Consider the following 18,118-nt stretch of genomic DNA (forward strand, 5'->3'; position numbering starts at 1 on the left):
TTTACACGCACACACAGAATGTATGAATTTACGTCCTTGATCTTCGACCTTTTGACCTCAAAATAAATAGGGGGCCTCCTCAGGCCGGGGGGGGGGGGGGTACATGTATAAAGCTCATAGGCTTCTCGAGATATCGCACGGGAAAGAAAGTGTAAAGCTAGGCAGAATTTTGGATTTACTAGTATGACATTGACGTTTTGACATCAAAATCAATATGGGTCTTCCTGAAGCCATATAGGGAGTTGTGCAAAATTCCATTGCAAATGGAGAGTAATATAGCAAACAAGATACAACAACAGTAGCACAGGTCAGTGCAGTATGCAAGCAAACTGTACGTAACTACAATAAAATGTAAATAAAGGTATACGTAATGTAAGATAAGCAGCACATACAAAAATTACAACATTAATTGTCAAACGTACCAGACGCCTTGTAGAAAATCCATATTTTGGCAATACTTTTGACCTCTTCTAAATCCACATACCACGTGACTGGGAATCCATTCACTGTGTCCATACATGTAGAGTGGTTTCCATCAACTGTATATCTGGCGTCATACCCATGGATCTGATTTGTAGGCTTTCTGAAGGACAGGTCATCTATAATGAGTTGTTGATAGTTTTTTTTATCTTCCATGACTGACATTTTGAGTATAGCAGTTAAATTTACGTAATTTTTAGTATGACTTCACTTGCTGATAAAATGTTTTAATTTTTATTTAGCCGATGTTAAAAAAGGGGAATCATTTAAACTTTTCTTGATTGACATAAACCCTTTGAAATATACAGTTACCTTTGACCCTTAACTTCAACTAAGATAGTCAAGTTGTAAGCATTTTATTTGCTATTCAAAATAAAAGTATATCAGAAAGGATGTACTTAAACCTGGAAACTGGTAAATCTTTAAAAAGTAAACTGAAAATATCAGATGAGGAAATCTATGGAGATTGAGATACACGCAAGGGTGTGTGTGTGTGTGTGTGTGTGTGTGTGTGTGTGTGTGTGTGTGAAATTGCGACCAAAGCGATCGATTTCCACAAATTCCATCGTATCGAATAAAAGCGCTTTTAAAAGATACTGTATGAACGATTTAGCTCGTCATTCTTATACCGGTATCTTATAATCAACTTAACTTTTAATGTCATTCAAATTTTTTCTCATTTTTAGCGTCCGCAGATGGATTGATTTTAAGATTATAAAATTAAACACAAATTAAAATTAACAAATACAGATCTTTGAAAGCTAGTTTACTCTTTTGGGATCGGAATCTCAATATTTATTTTTTATGATTTTTTTTTTAGTAAGTTACACTGCGAACAGAATTTTCAAATGATGATGAGAAATACTATAATTGAACTTTAAAAAATATTTAGTTTTTACCCGTTTGGTCTGTGCGATTTTTTTCTTTTTTTGTTTCTTTTTTTTTTTTTTTTTTTTTTTGGATAGAAATATAAGTTTTCAAATTAATTGTGGACGCTAAACAAAGACAAAACTTTGAAATGGCCTTATCGATTTTATGTGAATTATTACAACTATACCCATCAATGAATAATTTGGGAAGGCATCTACATATATAACTGCATGACTTTGACCTCGTTTTGGAATAAAACATTTCCTTTTCAAAGACTTCAGATGAAAATATCTATTCAGAATGTATAAAAACGAAAAAAAAGAAGAATATTTACCGTACGCTGCGGCGAAATAAATTACTGTCCATTCAAAGTAAAAGATTTGCAGAATGGTTTTCATTTCTTTTAGGAAAATTCAATTCAAAATTGTTAGATCGTTACTCAGCCAATTCTCTTCCGGGTTCTACTTGTCTCATGATACAAATCCTGCTGATAAAAAATAAAGTATGTTTATTTTGGAGAAAATTTCCGCGCCTTATATCTTAAATAAATTGTTAAAAAGGATTTTTTTTTGTATAGATACCGATAAGAAAGAAAGAACGTGAATGAACGCGCCCCCCCCCCGACCCCACAAGTAAAAATCTGTTTACAACATGAAAAAAATTAGACAAGGGATACCTCTTTTATATTTTGAACCTTGGTGCAGATGCAGCAGACTGTAATATAAATATACAAAATTTGCATGAATATTTCCAGGCTAGCTCGTAGGAAGCGACTTCATGGGGGGGGGGGGGTCAGTCATCAACGCTATCAACTACCAAAAAAAATTCAAACAGACGTTTTTATTGGAGGGGATACAAACATATACTAGCTATGTTTTCTATAGTATCCTATGGCCATGATACCACTATACTTCATGTTATGTTCTCATCAAATGAACAACTATTTCATGTACATAAAGTATATAGGCTATGTCCCAATCTGATGTATGAACTGGTAAAGTGTAGTTATGATAACGTATCCCTCTGCATCACGATAAACTCCCTCCATTTGAATTCACAGGATAACAGAAAAGAAGGACTTCTGGCTAAATTCTGTATTCTGTCCTCTTAGAGGAAAGGGGGAGAGGAGAGGAAAGGGAAAGACGATTGAGTTGTCATTGAAGAGATGATGTCCAAATATCTAACTAAAACACAGAAATTAGACCCCCCCCCCCCCTCCGTGCAGGAAAAAAAGACGACAAACACACAGTTACAAGCTCGAGTTGAAATATAAAAGAGGTGAAGATAGCGAACAGTAGTTAGTCTAAAAAATCTACAAACGGTTGAGTCGTTAGTTTGCCGTTATCATTTATAAGCTAGTAAAACATCCAAAAACAGATACACTATGGCAGACTCTGGGGTTTCTTTAATATCAAGTTCACTGGGATATATGGAGTCGATATAATACTGTTACATGTAATTGTTATACGTCGTCGATATATCTGCATGAATGTCGAATTGAATTCTCATGTAGAGGTTTCTGAATGAATCCTGCTTAGTGGGAATATAAAATACAGGTCGTCTAATACTGGGGCACAATTAATGCCTATCGGAATTCCAACAGTTTGTTGAAAGACCTGGTTTTCGAAGACTACATAAATACATGTATTGTCAATATGGAATTCCCGGCATCCTTTAATTTTTTCAGTGTAAAATCGTAGTTTTTTATGCCCCTGGATCGAAAGATCCCGGGTGTAAATTGTTTTTGTCCTGTCTGCTTGTTTGTCTGTCTGTTTTCTGTCTGTCTTTTGTCAACTTTAACCTTGCCCATAACTATCTAGTGGGTGTGGATATGGTTTTCATATTGCATAGGTGTATTCCTTGTGATAAGACCTTTCTTTGGGTGCCAAATGTGACTTCTTGACCTTGGAGTTTGACCTAGTTTTACAAAAAAATACCCATTATACTTTAACCTTGGCCATAACTTTTGAATAGTTGGAGATAGGGCCTTCATACTTAAGATGTATATCTATTGTGACAAGACCTTTCAGCTGGTATAAATATTTTTGACCTTGACCTAAGAGTTTGACCCACTTTTTAAAAACTTTAACCTTGGTCATAACTTTTGAACAGTTAGTACCAGGGCTTTCATATTTCACAGGTGTATTCCTTGTAACAAGAACTTCCCTTTGGTATCAAGACTTTTGACCTTATGACCTTGACCTTTGGAGTTTGACAATCTTTTAATTTTTTAGAGAATTCAACATTCGCCATAAGCTGCTATACGGGGGCATCAGTGTTTCACAAACACATCTTGTTTCAAAGTTGTTTTAATAGTTGATGACCATCACAGCTTTAAGATACAACAATTTCCTACTTCCATTTTTATTTAAGAAGCAGTTGTCTTTGATTTCCAAAGCCTTTTTTAAATTTATCTCGAGAAATGGTTGTATAAAGTGTAGAAAAGTCATACTTTTTGATGTTCTCGAATTTTGAAAAAAAAGTGTGATTTCTAATTTTCGAAAAAGTTCCTTCCTTGGAATTTTTGAGACTGAATAATGAAGTTAGCTAGTCAGTGATTTTAATATGAATAATAATTTTTAAAAACATATATAAAATATATAAGAATTTAAAAAAAGCAATATCTTCAACAATTAGTAAGGAAAAGATGAAACAAACTATATGTATTCAAGAAAAAACTTAAACATAATATTCTTCTCTGTAACAAAGACTTCAAATGTTTCAAAGGCAGTGTATCAACTCAGGGTCCCTGGATGGTTTAGGCCTAACAGATGAAGCCAATGTTGCGAAAAAGGGATCGGGATCGGAATTCTCTTGCAGTTACACGGGGTACCTCACAGGGTTTTACTGAGAAAATGGCGGAAAGGCGACGGCGAAAGAATATTTCCGAAGCCGAGAGCGAAGAGGATACGAGACATGATCGAACACACGATGTAAGAAACACATTTTTGCTTTTGAATGGAGGTTTGTGCCTCAGATGAAGGAATGGTCACCTATCTTGTCTGAATGTATGAGTGTTTTCTCGAATTTCCTCAGTTTTCTTACTATAGCAATTCAGTCTTTTTCTTCCCGTTCTTTGGCTTTAAAAAGTATAATTAATGCTAAACATTATAAGGAGCAAGCGATATGGAAACATTTACAAAACACATTTTTTTCTATAGTTTCTTTACATTTATAATTGTTTTAACTTTCGTTTCATCCATTCACAATTTTGCACATGTGTATTTTTCATCACTTCATTAACGTGTTATTTGATGTTTCAGGATAATGGAGATGAAGTAGCAGATGATAATGATCTAAAACGGAAAGTCAAGGTAGTCATAAAGATTACTGTAAAGTTTTTATTTTGATATATGCTCCTTTTGTATGTGATGGGACAACCCATTAACAGGTTGGCACAACCTACCAAATGGTCCTTTATCCCCCGTTTGGTAGACAATCTACCATATCGGTAATGAATTTTACTGACCATTTGGGGGACAAAATTGGTTGTGTTTAATTTCATGGAGTGGAGTGGAATTGCACGTAATTTTAAACCATGTGGAATAAAATATAGATATTTATTAGTGTTCTGTTTGGAAAAAATCAGAAATTCTATGTGCAATTTTTTGTGCAGAGTCGTTCAAAAATTTGACAAAAACGTAGCTTATGTGAACAAGTGCAATGTTTCTCCGTTTTTTACTTTAAAAGAAAATTTTCTCCTTCTCCAACGATGCATCTTCTCAAATCAAGATCTTCTGATCCGCTCCGCTCCACATAAACCCTTGACCTAATAGGCTAAGTTGTCGGGGTTAGAAATACGTTCTCCGATTGGTCTCATGTAAGTTTGCATGAACCAATCAAAATCATTATTTTATTTAAACTGAAACAAAATTGAAAAGAGAAAAACACGCCAGTTTTAGTCCCAAGGATAGCGTCTTTAACATTAAATAGCCCAGTTAAAGGTTTATTTCAGCTTTTTAGTTGAGAGGCATTTAATTTATTACCGACTACCAATATTATCTCGAATTCTCTGTTGAGTTCATTTACTCTGATTGGCTAATAGCAGAGGTTAGTAGAGTTCAAAATGTGTAATCTCACTAGATGGCGTTACAGTAAACCCTGTCAAACTTAGCCTATTCGGTCAAGGGTTTATGTGGAGTGGAGCGGATCAGAAACTCTTGACTTGAGAAGATGCCAACGATGCTGCACCTGTCAATCGTGTCCTTTACTTTCAATTTCGATCATCCGGGCAACCAATCAATTAGTGCAAACCAATCAAAACGATGATCTTTTTTAAACCTGTTGAAAAGTCGGATTTAACTACGGAGGCACATTTGTGTTAATTTTCAATCAGGAAATCAGAAGAAAAATAAGTTTTCGCCTTTATTTCCTTTTGTTTTGAATACAATCGCTTTGTTCTTCATAAAAATAGTAAATGCAGTTGGAGTATTATATAATTATTGCTTTAAAACGATGGAACATAAACAAGAATATTGGCAGAAGTGATTTTGCACATCTTTTATTGAATATTATTTTTCAAATTTGTTAAATTCACCAGTAATATGCATATTAAACCCCAAAAGGTCGCATGGAATCTTCAACTTCATCCTAAAAGAAAAATGACCACAAATATTACATTCAAGTCTGGAAAAATGTAACTTTATAGCAGGAAGTGCCCACCATACCGGTAAGGCATGAGGAGCTCGTGTTTAACAGGATTTTATGGCGATAAACATTGACGAAGATTCAAAAAAAGATTGAAAGTCAACTCAGCAAGAGATAAATCACCAGATAAAATTGAATTTTTATCGAACAAGACACAACAAAGATTTTTTTTGATCGATTGATCAAGAAGTTCGGCTGTTACAGACAACTATGTGTATTGTTTTTACGAAGTTACGGAGAAATTGCACATAGAAATTCAACCGATTTATGTTAATTGTGCAAGGAATATGTACACTAAAATCCTCCAATGCCTAAAAAAAATGCGCTTTTGTTTTATTTTAATAAAAAGTGCAATAGAATAAAAAAGTCTCCCATTTGGTTAGTAAAATTCGTCACCGATATGGTAGATTGTCTACCAAACAGGGGATAAAGGACCATTTGGTAGGTTGTGCCCAACCTGATTAAATCTAAGAAAGTGCACTGCAATGATGTAGCTTTTTCCATTTTTTGGGGGGAGGAGGGGTAAGGGGGAGATACCTCTTATAAGCATTTCCTTATTGGTGCAAGTGCGGGAGTGATTTACTCCTGTGAATTGTGATCCAAGGTTTGAAAAATTTTCACATTCCAATTAATACATATCAAAGCTTTTTCTAAGGCTGAATATTGTTAATATCTTTCATCAATTTCATAAGATATACATAAGATATGCAGAAAAAAGCCATCTTAGTTCTAGCTTAATTGCATATTTTGCTTGCATTTTTGACAAAAGAATGAAGAAGAAGATGAAGAAGAAAGTGAAGAGGAAGAAACAGATGAAGAGGAAAGTGAGGAAGAGGATGATGAGTCGTATGATGAAGAGGATGAGAGTGTCATCATTGAAGGTGATGATGGAATTGATGAGGAAAGACAGAGTGGTGACGGAGAGGTAAGAACATTTAATATGCTACTACTTCTCACAAACCATAAAAATACTTCAGAAAATTTGTTTTTAACATAGACAAAAAGTGACTGCAATAACTGGTTACTTTCAAAAATCTTGACTCTTTTTAATTTGTAAATATGTTGCATTTTCAATTGATAATTTCCATTTGCATAGAAAATAATCACTGGAGAAACTTATAAAAATAGAACTAATATTTTCTGTTTTATGATGATTAGGAGCAGCCTGAGGGCAATGAAGCTGTTGATGATGATGAAGACAAGAAGAATCCGGCTTATGTCCCCAAGCAGGGAGCATTTTATGAACATGACATGAGGATATCAATGGATGAACAGGAAGAAGATGAAAAGAAGTATGAGTTATTCCATTGCCAACTTTTATCATAATTTTTTTAACAGCCACAGTATCATAGACAATTTTTTAAGCATGTTTCTTCACCAAGAAAAAATGTACTGTTGTCATTTATAGACCAAAGAAAAAGTTATGGAAAGATGAAGGAAATTGGCAGCATGATAGATACAATGAGGCTATGCAGGCTCCAAAGACGCGGGCTGAGTTGTACAGTGTGTATGGTTATGACATCACAAGGAGTGACAAAGCCCCAGACGCCCCTCCCAGGAGCAATCAATCCAGGTAAAAAATTAATGTTTATAACGGCCACAGAAGATATAGGGATGTATCTTTCAAACTGACATTTCAGATGTTCCTTCTTTATCCAAATGTTCTTATTACTTGCAAACTGTGCAGATTATGTGTGTAGATTATAAAATTATTAAAGTAAATGGCATGAATATTAAGTGTTCTTTGGGTGGACATTTAGTCAAATGAAAATGTTTACATTTGATTTGTTTATTTCTTATGTTAATAAACATACTTCTATTTTATGTATGGATAATTTTCTTGCAGAGGTCCTCGATCCAAACAGAGGTCACGATTCAGAGATTTTATACCTGAAGGAGATTACGTACAAAATAGAAATAGCTACAACAGTCTAAAATCAGGTGGGAGACGGGAGTATGATGAGAATGGAAGAGGTGGGCGGGGCTTCTCCAGGAGAGGGGGAGACAACTACCGGAGGAACGACAGATACAGGAACGATAACTCATACTACAACAACAGGAACAGAGGTTATAATAAGTCTGGTCAGGGAGATTTCAACAATAGGGAAGATTTTCCAGACCTAGGATACAAGGAAAAGCCCAGGCGATCTGATGAAGGCAGAGGATATCAGAATGATAGACGCAGTGATCAAGACTACCATAATCGAGGGTTTCAGAATGATAGGAGGAATGACCAGGAATATCATAGTCGAGGTGAACGTTTCAGTCAAGATCGAGATAATAGGGGTCCTAGGGATAATAGAAACAGTTCAGAGAGGGAGAATCGTTCATACAATAGAGACAACAATGAACAAATTTATTCTGAGAAAAGTGATTATGACAGTCGTTCAGGCAAAGATAATAGATCAAGTGCCGAAAGGACATCATATCCCAGAGAGGAAAGGATAAGTCCTGAACAAGAGGGAAGGTCATATAATGACAGTTATAGACGAGGGAGGGGGTCAAGAGGAGGCAGGGGCAGTAGGAGACCTGGGGGGAGAAAAACTGAACCGGAGAGAAACTTTCCCCCAGAGAGGAATTTCCCTCCACGGTTTCAGAGAATGAAGCAAAACATGGCAGCTGCAGAGGGTGATCCCTCCCTTCAGCAGGGGGCAGGGGGAGATGAGGAGGTGTATATGTCCCCACCTGAGTCTCCACCTGAGGGTAAGCAGGGTTTTCCCCCTCCCCCTCAGAGAGAAAGTCAGCCTCAGGTGGCACCTGTAGCAGAGTCATTAATTGTACAGAATACTGGGGAGCGTAAGTCTTACTCCAAAGAACGGCGTGTCAAGTCAGGACGGGGACCAGAGGAGCCACCCCCGCCAGTGGTTCCAGAGGAGGCGGCACCACCACCAGAGCCACAGGGAAAGCAAGGTTTGTCATCTGAGAAATTAAAAATCCTTAAATTATTAATGAATTAATTATTAAGTAAAAATTAAGGAATATGGAGTGTAAAAATTAAGAGATATATTGATATGAGGATGAAAATTGATCGGAATTACTTTCATTAAATTTTATTTTGGGGGGTTTTGCTTTGCCTAGTTAAAGATTTTGGGAATTCTGTCTTGGTTTACAACAAAATGTTTCAAGATTGGTGTTTGTTTAATCAGAGGAAGTTATCCAGTCCCAGCAGTTTGACAACAAAACGTACAGTAAGCAGGATCAGGGAGGTAAACCTAAGCGCTACTCCTCCCAACGACAGCGTAACATGCCTGACGTGGGGGGATTCACGGAACAGCCAATAGAGGGTCAGAAGGCATTCTATCCTCCAGGTAAAATTCAGTTTGATGCATGGAATATATTAATACATTGTATTCAACACTGTTGGGTTAGTTGGTGTAAGTATTCTTTGCATGAATCCATGTTTCCCTATGTTTTCAGAATAACTAATATTAAACTGGTTATCTTTGTTAATCCTGCACATATTAAATAAATTTTGCTAGTAAGAGCTGTATATTTGGATATTCACCTGTAATAATAGCAGTCACACAGTATATTGCATATCTTGGATATTTGTAATTTCTTGGAAATCCTCCTTTATGTCTTTAGAAAGACTAGCACTTACAATTTTGCCAAATTTAAGCTGGAGTCAAGACAAGATAAAATATACATACAGGAAGCAACCGGTGCCAAAGCAAATGTTGCTATATGTAAGAATGTAGCTTTTTTAAGCAAACAAAATCAGCAAAAAACATTTCAGTAGACTTTTAAAAAAAAAAAAAAAAAAAAAAAAAAAAAAAAATCCAAAAACTAAGAGATGCTGTTTTTACAAAAACATTAAAAAATAGATCCATTAAATTCTGGCATTAGAAGTGTGAATTGTGATACATGTATATGTACCTTTAATTTCCATTCACCTGATTAATAAGGAACAGATGACCTATCAAGATACAGAAGTTCTAAAATTACCTAGAAAGGTTGTTTTATACAGGTTTGGCTGTATTTTCATTTATCTAAAAATGTTAAACAGCCGTGTATTTATCAAATGTGGCCTAATATACACTGTATACAATTCATAGGTGGAAAGTTAAAATTAAAGCTACACAGATTTATTGTATATAATTCACTTAAAACTTTTAGCAGATATACAATGACTAATACTGGAAAAAATATAAAGTTAATAAAATGTAACTATTTTTCAGACACTGTTTTCATCAAAGGACATGAAAACCCTCTCTCAAACTTTTACCTTTGTGCAATTAAATGGGATAACAATCATTTCGCTAGTGCAGAACATGCATATCAATTCAGCAAGGCTGTATTTCATAATAAAAAAGAACTGGCCGAGGAGATGAGAAAAACCGAGGCTGCAAATAAAGTCAAAATGTTGTCAAAGAGCATAAATCCGTCTGAAAAATGGATCAATACCAGATGTAGTGTCATGAAAGATATACTTATAGAAAAATTTAAACAAGTGGAGCCCTTCCGTACTGCCCTTCTGGCAACAGGGAACAAACCACTGGCTCACGATGTCGCGAGTTTATTCTGGGGAACCGGAAAAAACTTCAACGGCCAAAACATGTTTTGCAAGCTGTTGATGGAAGTCCGAGACCAAGCACGGGCTCAGATGTGTAAATCTAACATCTTTTTCTTATTTGCACATGCACATCCTGATATTTAAAGCATGGTCATTTTGTCTTGTAAAAAGATCAACCTTCATCTGTTTTTCAATTAATTGATCATACTTGTGAATGAAATATACTTTCAGAGCTTTTTAATGCAGAAAACTTATTTGAAGGCATTGGCATGTTGTAGTGGTAATCTAAAAATAGAGATCCAATTCCTAGGGTTTTATCGGTTAAAAACAGCAAGCTGTTTGGGCTTGATAAATGCAATAAGGATTTACATGTACTATATACAGGGAAATTTTTGCCCCTGTTTTATTTTCTCCCCTTTCACCCTACCCTCATTTGGGCAAATTTAAGATGGGACAAATTCAAAGAATGCAGTATAATTTCTTAAACAAAACTTTGATCGGGTGAATTTAAAACGGGGCAAAATTGTTTGCAAGTGTGAAAGTGCGAAAATAACTTGGCGAAAATCACCCTGTATACAGTAGATGTTATAGTAGATCACTAGATTCTCATGACACCTTACTTTTTGCAAGTATTGCTTCATATTTATTAGCTCTTCTGAGCCAAAGGCTCAAAGAGCTAATGCTATGGCCATTTGTGCGGTGTGCGTTAACTTTTTAGAATATGGGCCATAACTCAAGAACCCATTGGCCAATCAGTACCAAATTTGTCACAGGGTATCCTTGGCCCAAGGGCTACCATTTATACTAAAATAAGGGTTGGAACCCTAAAACAGGGGGAGATAATCAGGAAAACGAAACCAAAAGTACTGGTTGCTAAAAAATCTTCTTCTCCAGAACCACCAGGCAGATTTTTACCAAACTTACATACAAGGATTAGGATATGTTGAAGATTAAAAATTGTTCAAGGCATGACCCTGGGGCAAAGGGCGTGGTCTCAAGGTCACTTCAAAGTTGACCTAAATTTACAATTAATAAAAACGTGTATATTTTTCTTACTATAAGGACTAGGATCATCAAATCTTGTAAGTTGATGCATCTTACGACTTCACATCATGTTAACTCAATAGTAGATCGCGACCTACTTTTTAAATTTTGTGGGGATTTGTTTTCAAATTGATTTGAAGGCATATTTTGGACACTTTAAGGCCTATGATCATCAAACTTTGTCAGTTGATGCATCTTGGGTCCTTGAACAATGACAACTTAAAAGTAGGTCACCATGACCTACTTTTTGAACTTTATGACTTATCCTTTTAAAAACATTAAATCCCATTATTTCAGACACCGGGAGGTTTAGAATCATCAAATCTTGTACTTTGATGCATCTAGGGACCTTAAAACATATTTATGAAAAAGTAGGTCACTGTGACCTACTTTTTGAATTTTGCCGACATTTGTTTTCAAATTGTTTAAAATGCATATTTTGATAACCTTCAGACCTACGATCATCAAACTTGGTCAGTAGATGCATCTTGGGTCTTTGAAAAATATCGACCAAAATGTAGGTCACGATGACCTACTTTCGACATTTTATGGCTGTATTTCAGTATCTTGGGTATTTATTGGCTTAGAATCATCAAACTTTGTGAGTGGATGCATATTTTGTTTTCGGAGAGTGACGACCAAAAAGTAGGTCATGGTGACCTACTTTTGACATTTTATGGCTTTATTTAAGTATCTCCGGTACTTATTGGCTTAGAATCATCAAACTTTGTGAGTTGATGCCTCTTGGGTTTTCAGAGAGTGACGACCAAAAAGTAGGTCATGGTGACCTACTTTTGACATTTTGTGGCTATAATTAAGTATCTCTTGTACTTATTGGCCTAAAATCATCAAACTTTGTCAGTTGATGCATCTTGGGTTTTCGGAGAATGTCGACCAAAAAGTAGGTCACAGTGACCTACTTTTGAATATCTCAGGTACGTATTAGCTTAGAATCATCCAACTTTGTCAGTTTAGGCACCTTGGGTTTTCGGAGAACGTCGACCAAAAAGTAGGTCACTGTGACCTACTTTTGACATTTTATGGCTATATTTAATTATATCTGGTACTTATTGGCTCGGAATCATCAAACTTTGTCAGTTGAGGCATCTTACGGTTTCATTGAATGTCCAACAAGAAGTAGGTCACAGTGACCTACTTTTGAATATCTCAGGTACTTATTGGCTTAGAATCAGCAAATTTTCTCAGTTTAGGCATCTTGGGTGTTTGGATAACGTCGACCAAAAAGTAGGTCACCGTGACCTACTTTTGACATTTGATGGCTATATTTAATTATCTCTGGAACTAATTGGCTTAGAATTATCAAACTTTGTCAGATGATGCACCTTGGGTTTTCAGAGAATGTTGACCAAAAAGTAGGTCATGGTGACCTACTTTTTGAATATCTCAGGTACTTATTTAATTAGAATCATCAGTCTTTGTCAGTTAATGTATCTCGAGTCCTCAGAAAATTCCAATCAAAAGGTAGGTCACTGTGACCTACTTATGGTATTTTATAATTATATTATGATATCTTCAGTCTTAACTGGCTAAATATTATCATACTTTGTAAGTTGATGCATTTTGGGTCTTATGATACTAATAGAGTTGAAGGCTTCTAATAGAAGTGATAGATTGTACAATTTATCAGAAGAGCGATTCAAGGCCCTTGGGCCTCTTGTGATAGAATGAAATTTTCTGAGCAGGCAAGTTATATAGAAAGTGTTGAGAATGTAAAAATGATTTACAGTAGCTGCAGATTTTTTTTGGGGGGGGGGCATGATATCAAGAAAGTGCCAATGCTCATAATATCTAATTATTGAAGTGAATTCTATGAAGTTTGATCAAACAGAACCTACTAACATATCTAATTGTTCCTCAATGCTGAGCTTATTTCATAATTTTCAAACTTTCTCACATGACAGAAAGTTAGTTTCAATTTCAATAATGAACACTTGTTTTTCATGTCAATATTGCAATAAGTATAAAATTTGTATTTAATTTAATTAAAAGTTAAGTTAATTGAATTATAATTATATTGGTTTCAATTTTATATTTGTATTTCACTCACTTTCCACATGAATGCTGCTTAAACCATATAGAGTACACATTACGTGTATGATGCAAAGGATTGTATATTGTACATGATTATCTCTCTCTTCACAGCAAGCCAAGCCAACTTCCCCACACACCCTAACCCTGCTATACTCCGACCCCCAATAGCTACAGTGGCATTCCCCATGAATGGTAAGCAGAAGCCACCAAAAATGCTTTAATGTCATAATGCACCAGCATAAACTTAAAAGAGATGCCAAATTTTTGTAAGCATTGTAAAGGGATACATTTTTGATTGTATGTCAAGGATTATCATCAGATAGATTTTATTTGTACTTTGATTTCCATAATTGTATCACTTCTCTATTATGAGCAAAGAAAAAGCAAAATGGTAACTTCCAGAATTTGATGCTTAGGCTAGTTGAGGCTCTTATTTTCTCTGAAACAAAAAAATTTCTTCAAAATGGATGAAAAATAAATTGAAGAAAATATGGACTTTGTGAAATAATGATTATACTCACAAGTATATACAAAATACTGTAATTATCTAATACTGTAAAAGTGGAAAGTTTGACGAGGAGGTAACATTGACGAATTTGACGAATGGCTTCAGCTCGTCAAAGTTTCTTCTCGTCATTTTTTTTTTATTCATTGTTGTCCTTCGCCCGTACCACCCGTGGAATCAATTGGATCACCTTGCCCTTTTCCGTCGCAATCTCATTATATTTTGCGAATCTCGATCCCGAACAGATAATAACATTGTAATACATAATATTTATAAACTTATGTGAAAATTAATTTAGTTTAAAATAAAATGAAAATAATACATAAGGTACCCAATTGCAGACAAAAAGTCAAACAAACATATTTTTAAACTTCTCCCTAAGTCCCTTATTCGGTACATTGTTATGTAATTACTACCAAGCCCTGCTGATCGGCAGGTTCCTTGCCTCGAGCACTATTAACTGACAGTTAAATGCTATACAAACAAAAACTTCCTTTTATCCATTCAATTATTTAATTATAACAACTTTGAACATATTAACAGTATGAACAGGTCTGGAGGAGATAATCGTTTCTTGAACTGTTACAAATTAATCACTGGCTTTAGCATGTTTAGAGGGTCCCGTTATACCAGGTTTGGGCCCAGCTGTTTTTAGCCAGCGTAACATTCTTACTGGCGTCAAAATGAACTTCAAAAACTACCCTTTAATAATTATTTGACATAAGTTCATTAGTAGCCACGGGCTATGTCGTCGATACTCGTATTAAGAAATTGGTAAAGGTGTGAGGAATGAAAGAAAGATAACTCATTTTTTTTTAATTTTCATTTATTTTGCACAAATAAAAATTCGTCAAAGTTTTCCCTCGTCAATTTTTTAAGATGAAAAAATCGTCAAACTTTCGTACCGCCAATATAACCACTTTTACAGTATTTCAAGTAAAGGGGGCAGGAACTGTCCTGTTCTGGACATACTGATTTAACTGAAACTTGTATTTTAGCTGTACCAAGTGCTGCAATGTCTACTCCTCAACACATCTTCCCTGGGAACCAGCCAGCTGCCATGACAACACAAGTTCAAATGATCCCCCCTCAGTACACCAACACAGGGGTTCTGTATCCAGCAGCCCCCAATTTTCCGGTGCCCCCCGTTCCTTTAGCTGGATTCGCTCCCATGGGAAATCACCCACCAGCATTAGCCACCCATCAACAAGGCTACCCCTCACCCCCAGGGACTCAACCCACATCAGTGGGGGCCCAACAAAGCCCAACACAGTCAGGACCACAGGTAAGATTCATCAGGTAGATACATGTATATAGAGTGAAGTAAGTAATTAGGATATAGACTTAATAGGTTTTTTTTACTGATTCAGGAGATGTTCCGAAACCAAACAGTGTATTATCCTCCCGAGTTACAAATGCGAGGCTCAAGAGCAACACCAAAGAGGGCAAAGGCTGCCATTCCCATTGTCAATCCAAAGGTATTCAAATCGGTTATTTCATCCAGAAATCTTTGGATTTTCAGCTCAATACCTGTATAAATCCTGCAAATCACGGGCAAATTCTTGCAAATTAATACAGCTGATTATAATTGAATTGCATAGTTAATTATTTATGTGTTTTAATCATAGGAAGTGAAAAGGGAATTTCAGAGAGAAGACTATGTAGCAGAGGAAATTGTGTCACAAGAAGATCATATAGAACAGATGCCCCCTGAGGGGTTGGAGTCCTCAGAGGAGCAGGTGCCCCCTGTAGGGCTGGAGTCTTCAGAGGAGCAGGTGCCCTTTGAGGACCCCACAGTTTCCAGAGATAGTAAGGAATTGGATGAGGACTTACAAGGTCATAATGAGGCACCATCAGGGGGCACAGATATTGTAAAAACTGAGGACAGTACGATAGATGATAATATTAATAATTCAAACAATATAGTGGTGTCAGAAGTTTCAGAATCTGTTTCAAGTACAGACAAAGAAAATGAGGACACAGAGAGCTCAGTTGTGGTGAAATCAGAGCCCGAGTGTAGCATAAATCAAGAGAGTATAGAACATACTGGTGAAATTCCACCAGAAGCAAGTGTAAAAACTGAGGATGTTGGAGAAACGGTAAAGAAAGAAGAAAGTGAGGAATCACAAACTCTGGAGATCAAAACGGAGCAAACTGTGGAGATCAAAACGGAGCCAGTAGATGTGGAGTTTGAGACGGAACAGAAAGATTCCGTGGAATCGAATGCAGAAACGGTTCAGGTGAAAGAGGAAGAGGAAAATGCTAGTGATAATGAGAGCTTTGCTGATGCCAAAGATGAGTTGGAGAACAAAACAGATAAACAAGAGGATGGAGACCCTGTCACATAAAGTGTGTGTTAATATTGTACTGTAATCTGACTTACCTATGTGTGGGACTTTCTCAAGCTTGTTGTTTCAAAGCAGGTTTTTCTTTGCTTTTTTATTTCTAACTCAAATCTGGTTGTCAATGCTTAATATAAAGCAGTTATGATAAAAGATTTTGATGAAAGGAAACTGTTTTACATACTCCCCTATTATTACTTCAATGACATACTGTAAATATATGCATATGTAGGCAGTATCCTTTTTAGATTATTGTTTACATGTGAAAGAGTGTAAATTCATGTAATGAAAAGGGTAAAGGTATCGTGATAGATTAAGATAAATATTTAGATGAACCGAGTGAGCTCAGCTGTTTTGGAAATTATTTTGAGAAAGAGATCTAGATTTTAAACATGTACAAGTGCTATATATTCATGCTTGTTGTTTTGTGAAAAAAAGCACAGCAATTTTATGCATACATACATATTCTCTCACAATAAAAACTTAAAACAAAAAACATCAAGGCAATTTTGAGGGTGCATCAAAATTTTCTATTAAAAAAAATCTTTCGCAAATATTGTGTGAAATACTAATTAAAGAGTGTACGCCTCCAGAAAGTTGTACTAATCTTTGGTCTGTTTATGAATTGTACATTTACTGTGTATTTATTTTCAAGGTTCAAGTTTGTTATTGTTTTTCCTTATCATGAACTAATCACTTTTTGTACCATTATTCATGCACTGCTAAAAATCCTTGTAATACAGTATTTGTATAGAAATACTACCAGTAAATGCTACTTGTTGAATGTAGTAATGCTACATGTTGAAATAAAAAACTTAAGTTCTCTATCTCTGAATTATAATGGTTAATAGTTTTTTGAACACTTTTCCTCATGAATTTTAGATGTTGCACTTTTCCATTTCTATGTTTTGTTCATTTTTTTTTTTTTTATAGAACATTACTCTCTGTATAAATGAAATTTGACTCGTTTCATTTTAAGGGGAGTAAATTTGTTATAATTTCACTTTGTATATGATGGGTGCATAAAATGTGCAATTTATGTAACTTTGTAAAATATCAGTTTTGAAGATATGAAGATGTATATTAAGATTTGATATCTTGTTTTTGGATTTATATAAAATATTTTAAAAAAGAATGTAAATACTAAGTAAATCTTTAATAGATTATTTTGTTAGAAATGGTGATTTAAAATTACTCAGCATGTTTAAATTAATAATTAAATGTAAATTCTTGCATTTAGACCTCTTTTTTTTTTTTTTAAATCTCAGTGACAAAACAGCAATAATGTTCATCATACCTGTATGTGATAAAGCTCTTGAATTGGAGGAGTAGAATTATGCATTTATAATAAGAGGAATATAAAACTAGAAGACTAGCTCTACGGACAGGAGAGGTTTTCTTTCTTTGACATCCTCCCCCTCCTGGTATTGGGGAAGGTCACAAAAGAGGATTTAAATTCCTCATGCCGGGGGGGGGGGGGTCTGGCTTTAGAAAAAATTCTACATTTTTCTTTATGATCAATTTAGCCCCACCCTAACATCACCCCTGGCCCCGAGGCCACAAATTCTGCAAGAGCTCCACATAAATGATAACATTTAAAAACTAAATTGAATGAAATTTTTTGTTGCCTAATAATAGTTGACAGCTTGAAAGATATCATATTGA

The 18,118-nt window shown here is 35.3% G+C and overlaps 1 protein-coding gene across 2 annotated transcripts; it reads left to right on the top strand.

Moving 5' to 3' along the window:
- The first annotated feature begins 4,190 nt into the window (after positions 1-4,190).
- LOC134274790 (protein CASC3-like) lies at positions 4,191-17,635 on the top strand. 2 transcript variants are annotated; one of them, XM_062757019.1, is made up of 12 exons: positions 4,191-4,283; positions 4,614-4,664; positions 6,767-6,922; positions 7,156-7,289; positions 7,406-7,570; positions 7,844-8,907; positions 9,144-9,305; positions 10,176-10,604; positions 13,718-13,798; positions 15,110-15,396; positions 15,482-15,589; positions 15,740-17,631. In XM_062757019.1, exons 1-12 carry the CDS (start codon positions 4,206-4,208, stop codon positions 16,457-16,459), a joined length of 3,435 nt encoding a protein of 1,144 aa, XP_062613003.1. In that variant the 5' UTR covers positions 4,191-4,205; the 3' UTR covers positions 16,460-17,631. The 2 variants fall into 2 exon arrangements, with proteins under 2 accessions (XP_062613003.1, XP_062613004.1); XM_062757020.1 differs by lacking the exon at positions 10,176-10,604 and having other exon boundaries at positions 15,740-17,635.
- The last annotated feature ends 483 nt before the right edge of the window (positions 17,636-18,118 follow it).

This window comes from Saccostrea cucullata, unplaced genomic scaffold (genome assembly GCF_032062105.1).
Source record: "Saccostrea cucullata isolate Sc308-1 unplaced genomic scaffold, CSIRO_AGI_Scuc_v1 ctg7748, whole genome shotgun sequence".
Lineage (NCBI taxonomy): Eukaryota > Metazoa > Mollusca > Bivalvia > Ostreida > Ostreidae > Saccostrea > Saccostrea cuccullata.

Bases quoted from the DNA above. Each gene is read 5' to 3' on its own strand.
- LOC134274790 (XM_062757019.1), top strand. From the start codon at position 4,206: ATGGCGGAAAGGCGACGGCGAAAGAATATTTCCGAAGCCGAGAGCGAA. The intron at 8,908-9,143 runs GTTTGTCATCTG...TTGTTTAATCAG, and splicing joins AGAGCCACAGGGAAAGCAAG to AGGAAGTTATCCAGTCCCAG. The intron at 10,605-13,717 runs GTAAATCTAACA...CTCTCTTCACAG, and splicing joins CCAAGCACGGGCTCAGATGT to CAAGCCAAGCCAACTTCCCC.